Source organism: Syngnathus leptorhynchus, chromosome 11, assembly GCF_054491065.1.
Source record: "Syngnathus leptorhynchus isolate UIUO chromosome 11, UIUO_Slep, whole genome shotgun sequence".
NCBI lineage: Eukaryota > Metazoa > Chordata > Actinopteri > Syngnathiformes > Syngnathidae > Syngnathus > Syngnathus leptorhynchus.
In genome coordinates, this window is record NC_141205.1 from 3,686,982 (window position 1) to 3,703,686 (window position 16,705).

Sequence of the window (16,705 nt, forward strand, 5' to 3'; positions counted from 1 at the left end):
TGAATATTCACCTGAATGTCTTTTATAGTGTATACAATTGAATCTAGGTTGAGAAGGATTTGTTTTCTGTTTTTCTTTACCTTTTATACAGTGTCCCCAAGCAAGCTCTGTTTTGCATGTATTATGTTATTTTAGTCCTTGGAGAAATCAAATTTTCACTCTGCTGGCTATATTGTGTTGGATGCATTATACACACACACATGCACACATTTTGCACATCACATGCAGGGAGGGAGAGATGTCAAAATGTGCTCCAGGGCAACTTGACTGTGCAAAGGAAGTAGACCAGACTCTCTCCTCCAACCAGTTTCAAAATCCAGATGTTTTTTTTTCTATTTGTGGTTTCCAATGTTGTTCTCCAACACATCAATAAACCATCTTGATCCATCTCATTTCAAACCGAAAGTTGTCACTTTCAAAGGCAGCCAATAAAATAAATGTTTACGTGTGTTATATTTTGGGGGCATGTGCACAAGAATATAAATAATCATCTTAACACAAGTCTCTCCTTCAGTTGGCCTCGAGCTTCCTTTGTTTGATGAGCGAGATCTTCAGCTTTGCTTTTCATTCGACTCATTTTTAAATAAATTGGAAATGTCTTTTCTCATCAATTTTGCAGACTTCAAAAGAAGCATTTAGTTGCTGCCTTTAAAACATGTTTTATTGCGAATGACAAAATGAATGTCGAATGGCCTCGCCTTGGGGACACTAACAAGAATTTTTACAATTACACATTGTTAGCCTTCACATTATTTGTTCCCCTTTTTGTGAAGCCAATTTTTCAGGAACGATGTTTATCAGCAGTATATCCCCCCCCAAATAAAAAAATGTTCATTCTGGGAGAAATTGAAAATCTACCCATATAAATAAATAGCCGCCATTAACAGTTTTGTGCAAAGTGTGCGGTTTGAATCTCACTTTAATGGGGCTTTTAATGTGAACACATCAAGTTCAAGTTTTCAAGGGCCTGCATCTGACAGCTGGACAAACAAACAAACATGCGCCTCATCTCGGAAATCAAAAAACAATTAGCGGAGAAACACGTCCACTTGTCGTCTGATTGCAAAAACAAAACCAAAAGCTAATTATTGTAATGACTGTCAACATTCCTTTGCGCGTGGTATAAAAAAAATAATTGCCGTACTATCTTGTGGTAGCAGACGCCATCAAGTGCATCACAATTACGGGAGTTGAAACGGTAGAACAACTAACTTCAAAGTGCAACGAAAAGCGAGCTGTCTTCACACGAGTCGTGACTTGTTTTCAAAAGGTGAGAGCGAGGTTTTCAATCGAGGGGGGGTTCAGATAGACCGTGTACTCACGAGAACTATTGCTTTTCATCACCTCAAAATCTGGAGCCTGGCACAAAAAAAAAAAAAAACTCTGACCAGATGACCTTCCACTGGAAACCAAAAGAGCACACCTTGGAAGATTGTCCATTGACACGAGTCTGAATATGAATATATATTCCAATTGGAGAAGGAGGGGGGCGGACTGGATGCATTTGCCAGTTATTTTTTTTTTCCTTCCCAAGTGTTTTCCTTTGTGCTGCAGTCAGTCCCTTCGTTTTCAGTGTACAATTTGAGTGTGTGGGCCCGCGTGGGCCCGCGTGGGGGTCGCGTGGGGGTCGCGTGGGGGTCACGTGGGGGTCACGTGAAGCGCCACAGGAACACGCGGATTCAGCTCGACTCCAACAGAGGCAGACGTAGGCCTCCTAGTTCTTTGTTTAATCACCTCTCCAAGGGATACATAGCCCCACGGAGCCAAGTTGGCTTCAGGCAGGACACATTCTTGCACACACACACACACGCATCAATCTGCAGTTACAAAAATCACCTTTTGCCCACTGATTTAAACAGCCGCCACGTTTCTCGCGCATCTCTTTTTGCAATGGTACAATCGGCTTCATTTTCTTCAAAGCTGCATATAATTAATGAATGGTTGCTTCGGCCAGTGTTGTTTTTTTTTTTATTGTCAATTTCTACATTTTGAATTATTATCGTGTGATGATAAGGAAATGTGTTTTACTTTCTCTGCTGGCATATTCACAAATTTGACACTTTTCACAAACAGTTCCAAGAATTTGTTCAAGACTATCAGTTCATCTATTCACCGCCGTCAATTCCAGTTTCCAGCTTTAGTAGTTATTCCGAAATGTATTGCGGCTATTAAGAGGTGTACATTCTGTGCTCACTTGTGTCTGCAAAGTAATCATCACTCACATTTTCCATTTTGTTGTTTAGATCACTTCTTCAGCTCTGACCCTGAGTGAAATCATGTTTGGATACTCGCCCGCAGCTAATTAATCCCATCACAGCCACAAAGAGAGCTTTTGAAGGAAGCAAGAGCAAGGTCCTTTACGTTTCTTTAGAAGCGCTTCTACAAGCATTCAAATGTTTATCAATTAAGGAATTTGTCGCCTATACACAATATCTGCAAGGGCATATTGCAATCGCAGAATACCAAAAGAGCTCTTATCAAATTGCGATGTCTCCCCTGACATTCAAGGCTTCATTGAGTCCCTGGAGCATATTCAGGTAAATACACAAAGTGCTATTCACATACCTGTTCTTGAATAATTCAAGAACGTAATCTGCAATTCTAACCCTGGCTACCGCGGTGAACCTTAAAGCCGCTGTTCTTCACATTGAAGTGATAAAACATTCACGCCACGTCTTGGAGCCTTATAACAAAAACTTCACTCAAGTCTCATGCCATATTTAAAGTTTTATAGTTTGGCTTTAAGGAGGGTTGTTTGAGACTACTTTTTTTCCGGACCCATACTAGTACAGGTACTGATTATTAAGAAGTCACCGATACCAAAGGATCATTTTACAAAAAAGACCTATATATATATCCCAATATAGTAGATTTCCTTAAAATTGCATGAAATTAATGGTCATTTTCGACTCTTTTAATTTCTACTGTCTTATGGTAAAAGGCTGCGATCGGCACCGGTACCAGCCTCTAGTTCTAAGAAATCAAGATGCTAGAATTCAGAATTTCAAACCACAAAATAACGGTTCCAAATAACAATTGACTCTCACACATGCAGACATCTTGTGTTTGTGGGTTGTCTGGAAAAACACTAGGCTCAATTCTTACCTGACTTTTCAAGGGTGTTTGCAGGCTGAGCCCTCAAGTTGTCTGACTTGCATGTAGCTATTATCAGACATTCTCCCAACTTTGCTGTCAAAAAAGAACACAATTCCCTTGAGGATTAAGGATTCTGCAAAGAGCCATAGAAATGCAGGGGGGGGGGGGGACTCTCGAATGAAATGTATGGAGGCTCAACAGTTCCCATGTGACAGCAGTCTCACGAAAACAAAACACAGAGATTGTTGGGGTTTTACCCTAGAAAATCTCATCTTTAAAATGGTTGCAGTCCAAATGCAGGTGAGCAATAGCTCAGGATTTCACAAAAATGTGGTCAACTTTAGCCAAAACACTACCGTCTTTGTCCATATGGTGTCGCTATAATCAACAAAAAGTGAAAAGTTTTTATATTAGAATATTTCCTGTTTGTGTATTTTCTTTGTCATGTTGATCGATCGTATATTTGACTCTTGGTGCTTTGCATTGAACCAAAGTTATTTATGCAGTATTTGATGATTGGAGCACGCATTAATAATGATTCAGCAGTGCTTCCATGTAGTATGAGATGCATGTGGTATGATTAATAGTGGTTCTTGACTTTTCTGGACACTAGTTTTGCAGGTAATAGGTTTCATTTCAGCAACAAATTATGGATTTAAATACAAGGGGTAGGGCTCAAGGGCTCTTGCTCAAGGGTGAAAAAAATTCGAAGAGCACACAATACAAAAACCAACATTTTGTGCAAGAACTCACCGACCTGAGCGAACAGTGCAGTAGATCTCATTGTGGAAGTGCTGAATACCTCCATATTTTTAGAGGACACGAATTGATTCAATCATCATGCACTTCGAGCTCACTGTCAGTGATTGTGGCAAATATAAAACCGCAATTGTTTGTGCACTGATCGGCATTGTCGAGGCCAGCTGTGACATGCGTACTTTTGCACACTGATAAGCGATGTCTGCCATTCTGTGGTTAACATTGGTATTACATCTTTTGACAGAATGCAATTCTCGCTCAGAATCATTCATCACTGAGTTGGCTTTTTTTTTTTTTTTTTTTTTTTTTTTTTTTTTTAAGTCACTACATTATACCCAGGGTGCTGATCTGTGCATGTGGCACATGAAGCGGAAATACGTCAACCAAACAATGAATTACTTGTGAAGAAATTTGTGGCACGGGCTCGAATGAACGATTTTTACCCCCAAACTTTCCTTACTCAGATTGAGGCAAATCAGAAGACACAAAGCCTTTTGGAATTGTTGTGATACATGTGTTGTTTAAACAGCGATGTTGCAGCAATATCACAAATGATAATAATGCTGAGGTTCATGCTGAATTGTCTTTCAATATTTGTATCAACTGAGTAAACACCTCATTCAAACACTTTGGAAACAATCAGAATGCAATTACCCAAAACGAAGGGAGTCCTGATTACAACGCAGTAGTTTTATCTTTTGTGTACCTAACAAGTGAGTTGCGAGCCTGAAGAAAAAAAAAACAGCGTGGGCATGATGAAGAGGATGTTCGCATCGTTGGCATACCAAGCAGATGCTGATGAGCATAAGCTTTCGCTGAAACCTTTCATGATGAATACCAGGCGCCGCTCTGCTGATGGAAACGTCTGCTTCCTGCTCAGCAGACCAGCAAAAACACTCAATGGAATAGAAAAATTGCTATGTATCAAAGAATGATAGATAAATAAATAAATAAATAAATAAGTAAGTAAGTAAGTAAGTAAGTAAGTAAGTAAATAAATAAATAAATAAATAAATATTCTTTAAAGATTGGCTGGCAAAAATTGTACTGCGGGAAAACATTAAGGCAATTGTTCAAGATGAAAGAGTGTATACATACATACATACATACATACATACATACATACATACATACATACATACATACATATATGTGTATTTATTTCTTTATTTTTACTGTTGCGTTGCATGCAGTACTTGTCAGTGTCTTTAAAAGGCAGAAGAGGCACTTTCTTTTTCTTTTTCTTTTTCTTTCAGTTCTTTGCAGTGCAGGCTTTGAGCAGAGCAGAACAAAGTGGTACATGATACAATGACAATGACTGGAATCCTTATAGTTGACAAGGGGGTACAAAGTTGTAAATGAAATGAAACTGAAGCGCAAAGTAGTGAATTATTTAGTGTGGGTGCTGGAGCAAAGATCTGACTACTTGCTCATTTTAGAAGATTAACAGTTGTGGCAAATCACTCCGTTGTCAATCTTCACAGTACTGAGCTGAAGGACTATGAATAAATTGGGTTTCATTTCTCCACTGGGAACTATTTGTTCCCGTTTCTTTTTTTTTTTCTCTCTGGACAGTACATATGACGTTTTTTTTTTTTATAGGATGGATTTCTCATCCAGGAAAATTGATGGCCTTGTGTTTGTGTTTTGCTCCACGGCCTTATCTCATTCATTCGTATTCAAAGGCAACGTTGTGAAACAGCGCTTCGCTCTCCCAGTGGGGAGTGATACATTTTGTACAACACAGACAGCCTCATCTCATGGTGACATTGTTCTTTATAATGCCTCATCCTCAACTTTAACATCTTTTGCCATTTGCTCATGTGAACCATTAATTTAATGCTTGCTTCTTCTTCTTTTTTTCCCCCCTCCTTGCCAGTCCCACTTTACTCCTTACTGTCACACTTTTTACAGCCTGCCGTTTACCAGAGGAGCCCGTGCAACCAATGAAGACACCTTCACAGTCGTTAATCTGCCACTGGCCACAGCCTTGCCTCACGGCCACAGATATACGAGCCAAGGAGAACAGAAAATGCAACCTCTTCCACCTTTCTTTCTGATACTCCTTGCTCCGATTCAGCACCGCTTCTTCCGTCCACTCAAGGCTGTGTACAAAAGTGGAGAAAATCATTCGACGAGTGAGGAGGAAATGGATAACAGCGATGTCCGTCTTCAATCAATTTGAGAATATTTGTCAATTTTCGTGTTGTTAGTCACCTAAATGTTGAACAGAGGTTGAGATGTTCCAAAGTCAAATTCCTTGTTTGGCATGCTCAAACATGGCCAATAAAAATTCTTGAATCGGGCCCGATCAAAAGTCGCCTGCAAAATATTCATTTCCAATCTTCTTTTTTTTTTTTTTTTTTTAATCTGTTCGGGGTCACAGAGAGGTGGAACTTGGTCAAATGACTAAGTGTGTCAGACAGACACCCATTCACACTCTTTTTCACACCACATTTGCAGTCTTCAGTCAACCCCACATGCACGTTTTAAGAGTGCATGAAGAGGCTAGCCTGCTAATATGAAGTGTCTTGTTTGTACGCAAAGTTGGTAAGGGCGTTAAAAGACCAACATCCCAAATTGTCTCATTGTCATTCGCCATTAACGTGGCAGTGCCTAGTTCAATCAGTGCACCCAACTCTCAAAGCGCAATTATTCAAGCAGGACATTTTGTCTAACACAAAGTAGGACAAGCGCAGAGAGCGAACAGCCTTTTCAATCTGCAGCAAACTGGCTGAAAATGAAAAGTAATGAGCAATTACCGTTCTGATGACGTCCCATATTCCCAATGCCGTTCAGAAAATCTCGATTTGATCTTGTTTGATTCATCTGAAGAAAAAAAAAAAAAAGTGGTTATAAAATGTAAAAATGTTCAGGCGAGCTTGATTTAAATTGTCAACTACAAAATGACTAGGCATTGCAGTTGCTTCTATTACAAGCCTCCTTATCCATTTTACTGGCAGGTCAATGATAGTTAGCCTTTCCAAAGTACGCGTTGGCCTCTGTTTGAACCGACTGCCTGCTTCTAATTGAATCTTGCATTTGCGCCGGCTGTGTGACGGCACATGAAAAGCCCTTCAGCAGTGGACAGTAATGACTGAATGTGTTCACAAAGAGAAATATCTAACTAACTAATCAATTATTCAGTCACTCGCTCAGCCACGCATGATGGCGGCGCATTTAAGAATGAACATGTGGGTTGCTGCAATGCTGCAAATCAGTCAAAGATTCTTGTGCATTTTTTTTCCATTTCTTATTTAATGGACGTTGCTTTGTGCAGTGGAAGTCTATGTGCTTACTGTATATAACCAATTTTACTATTTTGCATTAATAGCTGGCAACTTGAGTACTGTGTGATGCTTGGCCAGCACTTGTTTTGACATTTTTAGGACCTTTGTCACAACAAAACAGTAAGCAAAAAGAAGAAAAACAGGCACAATTACATTCATTAGGGCTCCATTCCATAATAGTATTGGAAGATGTATACACAAGATAATTGTCATTTTCTCATAGATAAGCAGTCTCATTAATGTGAGGGATTTTTTTCTGTTTGTAGTCCACTATAATACTATGGAATTATTTTTATGGCTCTCATTGCATAAACAACATAGCGGATGGTGGCCAAGGGCTGAAAAGTGATCATTATGACCTTGCGGTTGCAATCTAATGAGTTATTATAAAAATTCAGTTTTAAAATGTGTTGACTTGATTGACGCTATCAGGGAGGTTTTCCAGTTTGTTATCATTTCAAGTGGTTTAAAACCACATTGCATCATGATGGATGGATACTTTTTTTCTTTATGTATGCAACCATATTGAGGAGAACGGCTTTAAATATGGACTTTCCTTTATGTATTTACATAATATATAATAATAATAATATAATGTTAAATAATCCACAAGTATGTTTGTTTCACCTATTATGTGTACCGGCATCCTGATGCGCCCCATCCACCTTGCACGAATCTTGGCCACAACAATGCTGCCCCCTAGTGTTAAACGGCCGGTAATGGAAGTCTCGCCACAGCAAGCGACTGACTGGTGCATATCTGAAAAAGAATATGTGAACATCAGCTACGCATTGTAGTGCTGCATTTAAGACTATGCATCGAGCCTCGGGCTAGTATAGTATCAATAATTGTATCCTACCTGAAAAAGTTCAATTTCAAGAGGTTTGGGTCTCCAGAGGGTGGCTGTGCATGTTATTTGAGGGGGCAGTCGTAGATGTTAGATTTTCAATTCATTGGGTTCACATAGGAGCAGCATTACAGCTGCATGCTGAGTTTTTTTTTTCTTTCCCGCTTTACAAAATGCATTGTTGCTTTGTGGAGTGGAATTTTAATGTGCGTGATGCACTTAGGTACTTAAACGGGTCTGAAATGTACCATTTAAATGTGCTAATACCTGACCTTAGAGAAAGAAAAGTTCCTTGCAAAGCAAAATCTGTTAAGAGGAACTCTAAAGTGTGTGCATGATCTTAACTTTAATGCCATTCATATCTTATCAATAGATTCATTGACCTGTTCACGCGTGCTCATCAAATCAAAAGCATCACAAACATTAACAGAGTTAAAAACAACAAAGCCAAATCCATGTGATCAAAAATGTTTAATTGAGTTGAAACAAATGATTGATTAGGTACTGGTACTGTACTGTAGATAAATGGAACCATTTCTCATTCTGTTTAGTAGCCACAGTTCTAAGCAGTTTTCTTTCCGCTGATCCATCCAGAGTATATGGCTTTTATTTTGCCTACTTAGAAAAGTATTAAAAACATCATTATGTACACAAATACAATCATATTTACATTTGTTGTGTGATTTGACACAATTCTTACTTAAACTGGGGTTGACTGAGTAGTGACTCTCCACACGCCGAAAACAAGTAACTTAAAATGTTCTTCAGTTATGTCTCGTAAATGTCTAACAAATAAGGACAGAAAATACAAACGCTGGAATCTCTAGAAATGAAACACTGCCATTGTCATTCACAACAAGGATTCTCAGTGGTTAGAAATTGTCTCTTAATTGGTGGAGTTGCAATACACTAGGAGGAGGTTTTATCATTTACTGAAGTCTTTTCTTTCTCCTTGGATTTTTCATGCTTGCTATTTTTATCTTCTCTCCTTTCCCGGGTTCTACTTGTTTCTCGGCGGTCTCTGCCACGGTCTCTTTCACGGTCTTTATCTCTGTCTTTTTCCCGGTCTCTGTCTTTCTCCCGGTCTCGGTCTTTCTCCCGGTCTCGTTCCTTCTCCCGGTCTCGGTCCTTCTCCCGGTCTCGATCCTTCTCCCGGTCTCGGTCCTTCTCCCGGTCTCGGTCCTTCTCCCGGTCTCGGTCCTTCTCCCGGTCTCGGTCCTTCTCCCGGTCTCGGTCCTTCTCCCGGTCTCGGTCCTTCTCCCGGTCTCGGTCTTTCTCCCGGTCTCTGTCTTTCTCCCGGTCTCTGTCTTTTTCCCGGTCTCTGTCTTTTTCCCGGTCTCTGTCTTTCTCCCGGTCTCTGTCACGGGATCTGTCTTTTTCTCGACTTCTATCCTTCTCTCTTTCCCGGTCACGGTCTTTGTCTCTGTCTACATCTCTGTCTTTCTCTTTTTCTCTATCTGGATCTTTGTCTCGCTCTTTCTCTCCATCTCTATCTTTGTCTCTGCCTCTGTCACGATCTCGGTCTTTGTCACGATCTTTTTCTCGGTCCCTCTCCCTGTCTTTGTCTCTGTCACTGTCCTTTTCTTTGTCTCTGTCTCTACCTCTGTCTTTGCCTCGATCCCGGTCTCTACTTCGGGACCTGTCGCGTCTCCTGTCTCGCTCACGGTCTCTGTCTCGCTCTTTATCTCGATTTCGTCCTCTTTCGCGATCATAATCCCTTCTGTCAGAGTCCCTGTCCTTGACTCTTTCTCTTTCTCTGTCACGGTCTCTCCTCTTGTCTGTGTCTTCCTCCTTGTGTCGCTCCACCTCTGCCTCTTTATTTTTCTCACTCTCTTTTCCTTTGCTGCGATCCCGTTCTCTGCTGGATTCACGATCGGTGTCGCGCTCTCTGCTTCTCTCCCATTCTCGTTCTCTGCTCCACCGCTTGCCCTGATTCCTCTCCCACAAGGACCTCGCGGAGGAAGGGTTGTCCCGGTCTCTGTCTCTTCTGCAGTCACCAGAGAGCTCCTTCAGTCTTTCTTCTAATGACTGAGCGGGAGCAGAAACTTGTTCTCTGAGCCCAGCTTCAAAGTGACCGAAGGGTTCCGTGCTTTGCCGTTCAGAGCCCTCTTGGTTGGTGTTGGTTCTCCTCATGACATCAGGGGAATGTCGGCGCCAGAAGTCCTCTCGCCGTATATCTGGACTGTGACCTCCTACGTGACTCGGAGGAGCAATAGGAGCCTCGGTGGGGGTCGGTAGCAGAGGGCCACTGTGGCGAACAGGTCTTCCCTCATCAGAAAACCTTCTTGCCTCATCTGAAAACCTATCAAAGCGGTATCGTTCAGAGCCACCAAAAGGCTGAGTCTGATCTCTCATTGCTCGATTTTCCTGAAGTGGAGGAAGAGCCATGTGCTCATTCAAAGCTCCTCGATGTGGTGGCGAATGTAGCCTGGCGACCCCAAACTTGTTTCTATTCTCCTGAAGAGGAGAAAGAGGTGTGTGCTCGTCCAAAGCTCCTCGATGTGGTGGTGATTGTAACCTGTGAACCCCAAACTTGTTCCTATTCTCCTGACGAAGAGCTATGTGCTCATCCAGACCTCCTCGATGTGGTGGCGAGTGTGGCCTGGGAACTCCAAACTTGTTCCTATTATCCTGACGAAGAGCTATGTGCTCATCCAGACCTCCTCGATGTGGTGGCGAGTGTGGCCTGGGAGCTCCAAACTTATTTTGTGGATTGATCTCCACAATAGAATGCGGGCCTCTTGAGTCATCATACTGACTAGGTGGAAGACCCCGGTAAGCGGTCGCCGGGCTGTCTTTGAAAATATTGGGAGGATGACTTAGATGTTGGTCTGCATGTGTGAATGAGTGACTATCTTTACTATAGTGGTCCCTGGGGCCACGGCCTTGGTCTCCCATTGGGGGTTGCATTTGAATTGGACTTGGATCACCATACTGAGATGGTAGGGGACCCCTTGGCGCTGAGAAGATGGAAGGGGGAGGAAGCCTGTTATCAAAATGCCCCGGTGGTGGTGGTGCTGTGAAAGGTGGAGGAGGGCCTCTGTTTCCAGGAAAATTAAATGGTGGAGGTGGACCAGCAAATCGTGGAGGAGGTAGCTGATTCTGTCCATCAAACGTAGGTGGGAGGGGAAAGCCTGGAGGAGGGCCTTGTTGTGCACTATGCTGAGGGGGGAGAAGAGGATCAAACATTTGAGGTGGAGGACCTCTCTGGCCAATTGGTGGGTAAGGCGGTGGTGTTACTCTCGGCGGTAAAAGGTTCTGAGGAGGTGGTCTGGAGAGCGGCTGCTGTGGAGGTGGTAGTTGGGGGCGTGTCCATTGGTTTTGATAGAGGGGGAAACTTGGAGGGAGGCCATAAGGATGGCTGCTGTCAGCTTGGATTGGAGGACCGAGTACTGGAGGACCGAGTACTGGAGGACCGAGTACTGGAGGAGGACCGTGGATAGCTGGTGGGGGTCCTTGCACGGACTGTGGCGCAGACATTGAAGAGATGCCTTGTATGGGTGGTGGTACTGACATTGATGGAGGCCTCATCATGGGATTCTGTCCGTGCATTGGTTGAGATTGGAGATAACTAGATGGTCGGGGGATGTCACTTTGTGATCTATAATCATCGTCAAAGTCTGACGTTCCCCTGTGATGTCGCGGGTAATGAGAATGAGTGTCACCGAGGACTGGGATTGCCGAAGTAATTGTCGAGGAGCTTGGTGGCTCATTGTAGGAGCTACAAATTGCCGCGTCTTGGCTATTGTCATTGTATTCTGAATCCTCTTTACCTTTTAAAATGCTTGCAGCGTTTGGCCAAATACTATACTTGTCTGCCTCTGTTTCAGCCTGAACCCTCTCATCTTGCTCTGCTTTCATTTTCTCTTCATTGTCTTGAAGATAGTCATACTCCAGATCAGGTTCCAAAGTCTCTCCTAATAGAGGAATGGACACCTCTTCTTTTGAAGTCTCCATAAAGGGCAATATCTCAGATTTCTCTTCCTCCATTGGTAATGGTTTCTCCGGGTCTTGTGAGGAGTCGGGAAGCTGAGCAACAGAAGGCACCTGTGGCTCTTCAACTGACTGCTGAGGTGTAGAAGAGTCATTGGAAGACAACGCCTCTTTATCTAGCAGCTCATCTGTTGTTTTTGTCGTGACGCCCGGCACCTGGCGAGACTCCCGGCTCTGGCGAGGATCTCTGCTCTGGTTGATCGTGGGTGTGGCCGATTTCACAAGCTCTTCCACTTTTTTACCAAGCTGCATTAACTGACTACCGCCCAAAATGGCCGGGGATGTTTGTGAAGTCCCGGGCAAGTCAGTGGATGGCACATGTTTCTCTTCCTGTTTTGGGAGTGTCAGCTTTCCTTTCTGTTTAAGGCTTGCCAGGATCTTTTCCGGGTCTGTTACATCATCACATGAAGACTTTCCAGTTTCATCTGCTACAGTAGTTTGGACTTCATCAAATATTGAGTCATCTTCAGGGTCATATGCAATATCGTCACCTTCGCTCTGTACAACGTCAGGTTTATTGACAACCTCAATCGGTTTAATAGGCACACTGTAACCCATACTTGGGTTATACTCTTCCTCAGGGTCATATGGTCGGTCATCTTCATCCTCCTCAACCGGTTTGTCTTTTGTCTGTGCAAACTGTTGCACGATTGGATCCATCATTGTAGAGTGCGGAATGGAAGATTCTGCACCCTGATCAGATGGCGAGTTGGAAGCTTCAGAGTCTTGCTTTTTCTTCCCAAACAGAGTGTTGAGGATAGTCTGGAGAGGAGTGGCGGTTGCTGCAGGGGCAGGGAGAGAGCTGGATGAGGATGGAGACTCCACACCCGTGACAGAGGACGTGGCAGGTGCTTTAACGGTTGACAAAAGAGAAAAGACAGATGGGGTGGCCACAGCAACATTTGGTGTCCCGGAGGAGCTGACAGGAGGAGACCCTGGGGGAGTAGTACTGAAAGGCATGTCCAAACTTTGGCGTGTGCTTCGATCCACTTTGACTGAGAGAGGTGGCTTTGGAAGACCAGTCTCATCAATATCTTTGATTTGTATCTTAGATCGTTTCTCATCACTTTCCAATGGAACACCGGGACGTTTTCTATCCTTCTGGCAGATCAAGAGGCCCAGTAGAAGGTTGGGCCGGGCTGGCTCAAGTCCTGCAAATTAACAAACAAGTGAATGAACAAATGTAAGACTCCAATCTGTAAAATTAAGACGAAATAATTGTATGTAGTCAGCTGTTATATTTGTGTGAATGTGAGACAGCTGAGACACAAACAAGAGTCCAGTTCACTCTTCCATCAAAAGCATACCTGGTCCATCAAATGGTAGAAGTTTGGAGGGTAGTGGGTCCTTTGAGGCCAAAGGGATCAGATAGAGGTCTTTGATCCGCCGATTACTATTAGCTACCACACCAAATCTTTTCCTGCTGCTGAAGTAACAGAAGAGAGACACGTAAGCTACTTCCTCTTCCTCTGTGGCTGGTTGGAATCGGATCAAACACAGCTCCTGTGATCAGAAATAGGGACAAGATCAATATTCTGAATGAAGGAGAGGAAACAAAACATCAGAATTAAGGATTTTCAAAAACCAACCTTGGACAACGATGTTTTCAACTTCCCAACATAGTCCCACACTGTGTTTGGAGAGATGCGTCCTCCAACATGAATGGTGTCTGGCAAATCCTGCGTCATATTGATTAGACATGAAGAGTTGCAGTTTGTAAAACCTGCACACAAATTCACTCTGACTAGAGAAGTTTACTTACCTCTTTTAGGTACTCAAAAGAGCCTGAAACCAGGTAAGCTTTGGTTACAAACTTGGCCACAGACTGCATGTTAATGAAGCCTTTCCAAATCCTCTCTTGACCATGGAGGAAGATTGCAGTCTCCCCCTCAGGAGGAGGCTCAGAACTACTGGGGGAAAAAAAATTGTATTATTATTTTTCTTCAAAAAGCACAACACCCTCACGAGATCATCGGTTACACTGCGTGGCAGTTCTCATTTTGAACTTAAAACACACACACAGGTTGCAATACAGTCTCAGATGATCGAAATGATCCTTTAAATCAAGTATGTACCTTGTTCTGGATGGTTTTGACAAAGCCAACAAGGATGGAGGAGCAGGGGGCATCGGAAGGGGTGCTTTGGTGGCAACATCCAAAGGCGTAATGACAGGAGCGGGGAGCGGCTCTGCCATGGTGTTTGTGGGTTTTTCTGAAGGCGTGTAAGTGACCGTAACGCCGGAGCCATGCCTGGCCATGCGCGGGTCTCTTCGTGAGATGCTGACAGAAGAAACAGCGGGGGCGATGGCCTGCATAAGCGGGGTCATATTGTTAGGGTCCTCTTGGTAAAGTTGTGGCTGTGGCTCGACGACGACGGCCGCTTCTATGCCGGGCTGGTATGGCGGTGGGATGAGCTGTTGGTAGACCGTGGCCGCTTGGGGTTGGCCGACGGCACTGGCTGAATGCATCTCTTGTCTAGGTTGGTCGGACTTCCTCGTGGGTTTGGATTTTTTGGATGCAATCTCATCTTCTGTCTTTTGACCTATGAGGAAAGGAGAAAGACGTTAGATGGAAACAGTCGTGGTAGTAATGTCTTACAAAAGGAATGTAACTTAATCCAATGATTGCTACAACACCACAATGTAAACAATAGGTATTATAAATATAATTATATTACAGTATATGATATTGAACTCGTTACTTCCTGTTTTCTAACTGTAGTCATTGGCTGGCTTTTCACCACTGACATACTGACGTTAACTATATCATATTACCCGTTACGAGCTCACACTTTGATTTACTTCAGCATGCGGTGTCAGGCAAATGGTTTTTTTTTTTTGACTCAATAGAGACAAAGATTATTTGCTCAAGATACAAAACACAGAAAAACAGGTGATCCAAAGTGCCCCAACTCATTTACCTGTGCATATTTTACAGTTGAGGTCAAACAAATGAGTCCTGTGTTCCAACGTTGTGTCTTTGAGCATGGCACTGAAAATATCTGGCATACTACCGCCGCCCTCAGTCACAGAAGACTGAGGTGCAGCTGAAGGAGTGATGCTGGGCTCATCTTGGTCCTAAAGGAATACAATAAGATGGATGTCAAATCCTACACCAGGACAACCTTTTGGACTCCCACAATTAAATACAAAGTAGATGCAAGTAAGCTGAAGGCTTTGGAGTTGAGAAGACGACCAAAAGGTTGAAGAGCACTACTACCCAAACTAATGTATTAACTTGCAAAGGTGAAGAAAAAGTGTGAAAATAGTAGGAAGATAGTGTGCCACCACTTACGACAGCAGAAGCCATGCGAGAGGACGAAGCTGTGGTAGGAATACATACATCTGCATCGGAAGGGGGCGGGGCATCCTCCACATCCACTTTGTGAGAGTCGTGCCTACTGCTTGTTTTGGAATGACCTGAATGGCCCCTTCCACTTGAGGACTGGCTCTGCGGGTAAGTACGTGTAATGTTAAAAACATCTCATCATCAAAAGTCACTCACTTACATTTACCTGGGAGGGGTCATGCTTCTTCCACTCCGATATCTCCTTGGAAACCATATCTTCTGCGCTCAGCCTCACCAGTCGGAAAGGGCTAAGATCACCTCTAATTACCTTGTAGAACAAGCCCTGAACACACACACACCATTCGTTTAAGCTCTCCATTCAAAGTCAAAAGATATATTTTAATGAGAAAGTTTGACAATATTGTTGGCTCACTTTGTTTTTTGGGTCCTTGAGGTTGAACATGAGCGAGCGGTACTTGTTTTTGTACTTGCTATCTGTGCTGAGGCAGATGTTAAACATCTCCTTCTCGATGGCAACGGAAAGCCTCGCCACCTCGCTCTCCGTCATTGTCAGATCATCGCTGTCACTCACCCTGGCAGGAAAAGTGCAATGGTGTTCTCCCTCAAAACATGCTCTACTATGTAGGAATGAAATCATTTGAGGGACACTCACCTCTTGTAAAGGATGTCAGTCAGGGAGCGACGGATGTTCTGTCTCATCTGGTGGTTGGCGGGCGGTGGAATCTGGGATCCCGAGGATGAGGCGGAATGATGAGACCTTTGGGATGAAGAGTGACTGGAGGAAGCTGAAGACGCCGGAGATGATGGGACTCTTGACGACGACGACGATGATTGATGATGGGATGGAGAGTCTTTTTGTTGAGGCTGCTTCTTTGGAATGGTAAAGTTGGTCTTGGTGACTCTTAGCGCTCCCGTGACGTGGATCGGCCCAGGAGGGTACGGCGACTGAGGCGGTGTGCTTGTCGTCCGCGCTTTCTTGGACTTTGACGTAGATTTGCTGGGCGGAGTCGCGGACCTCTTAGTTGCTTTGGAGCTGCTGGACTGAGAGGACGACTTCTTGCCCTTTGGAGACACCTTGGACGCTCGAGTGGTCATGGTCTTCTTCGCTTTGGAGGTCTTGGAATCAGAGGAGGGTTTAACTTGAGCCGGGACCTGTTTCTTTGACTGTTTCTCTTCTTTGGGAGGGGCTGCAAAATAAAAGAAGAAAGAAAAACACCAAATACTTTAAAATTTGCTGCCAATCACAATACTGACAAATAATTACTGTGGGGTCATTGAATTCTTTTGCACAGCCAGGTGCACACGTAGAACATACAAGTTCAGCCATTGAGACTTTGCTACAGTGATGTAATCAATGGTAGTTTGAATGCAAATTGAAATATTAAAAACATGTAGCTTTAAAGGCCATATCC

The 16,705-nt window shown here is 43.4% G+C and overlaps 2 protein-coding genes across 17 annotated transcripts in view; both read right to left on the reverse strand.

Annotated features, from left to right (window-relative positions):
• Positions 1-4,047, reverse strand: part of cdh4 (cadherin 4, type 1, R-cadherin (retinal)) — a 141,299-nt gene extending 137,252 nt beyond the window's left edge. For 4 of the 9 annotated variants that reach the window (XM_085924545.1, XM_085924542.1, XM_085924540.1 and 1 more), the window contains exons 1-2: positions 3,850-4,047; positions 3,106-3,189 (exon numbers count right to left, since the gene is read on the reverse strand). In XM_085924545.1, coding sequence (XP_085780671.1) covers positions 3,106-3,189; positions 3,850-3,904 — 139 coding nt within the window. In that variant the 5' untranslated portion in view covers positions 3,905-4,047. The remainder of the gene's footprint in view (positions 1-3,105; positions 3,190-3,849) is intronic. The other 5 variants (XM_085924550.1, XM_085924547.1, XM_085924548.1 and 2 more) reach the window with 3 other exon arrangements.
• Positions 4,048-8,444: 4,397 nt separating this feature from the next.
• Positions 8,445-16,705, reverse strand: part of LOC147048890 (uncharacterized) — a 29,629-nt gene continuing 21,368 nt past the window's right edge. For 7 of the 8 annotated variants that reach the window (XM_085924047.1, XM_085924041.1, XM_085924046.1 and 4 more), the window contains 10 exons: positions 15,946-16,480; positions 15,706-15,865; positions 15,499-15,615; positions 15,327-15,434; positions 14,905-15,061; positions 14,061-14,526; positions 13,748-13,895; positions 13,575-13,664; positions 13,293-13,488; positions 8,445-13,136 (listed from right to left, as the gene is read on the reverse strand). In XM_085924047.1, the coding sequence (XP_085780173.1) occupies positions 8,902-13,136; positions 13,293-13,488; positions 13,575-13,664; positions 13,748-13,895; positions 14,061-14,526; positions 14,905-15,061; positions 15,327-15,434; positions 15,499-15,615; positions 15,706-15,865; positions 15,946-16,480 (6,212 nt within the window). In that variant the 3' untranslated portion in view covers positions 8,445-8,901. The remainder of the gene's footprint in view (positions 13,137-13,292; positions 13,489-13,574; positions 13,665-13,747; positions 13,896-14,060; positions 14,527-14,904; positions 15,062-15,326; positions 15,435-15,498; positions 15,616-15,705; positions 15,866-15,945; positions 16,481-16,705) is intronic. The other variant, XM_085924045.1, reaches the window with a different exon arrangement.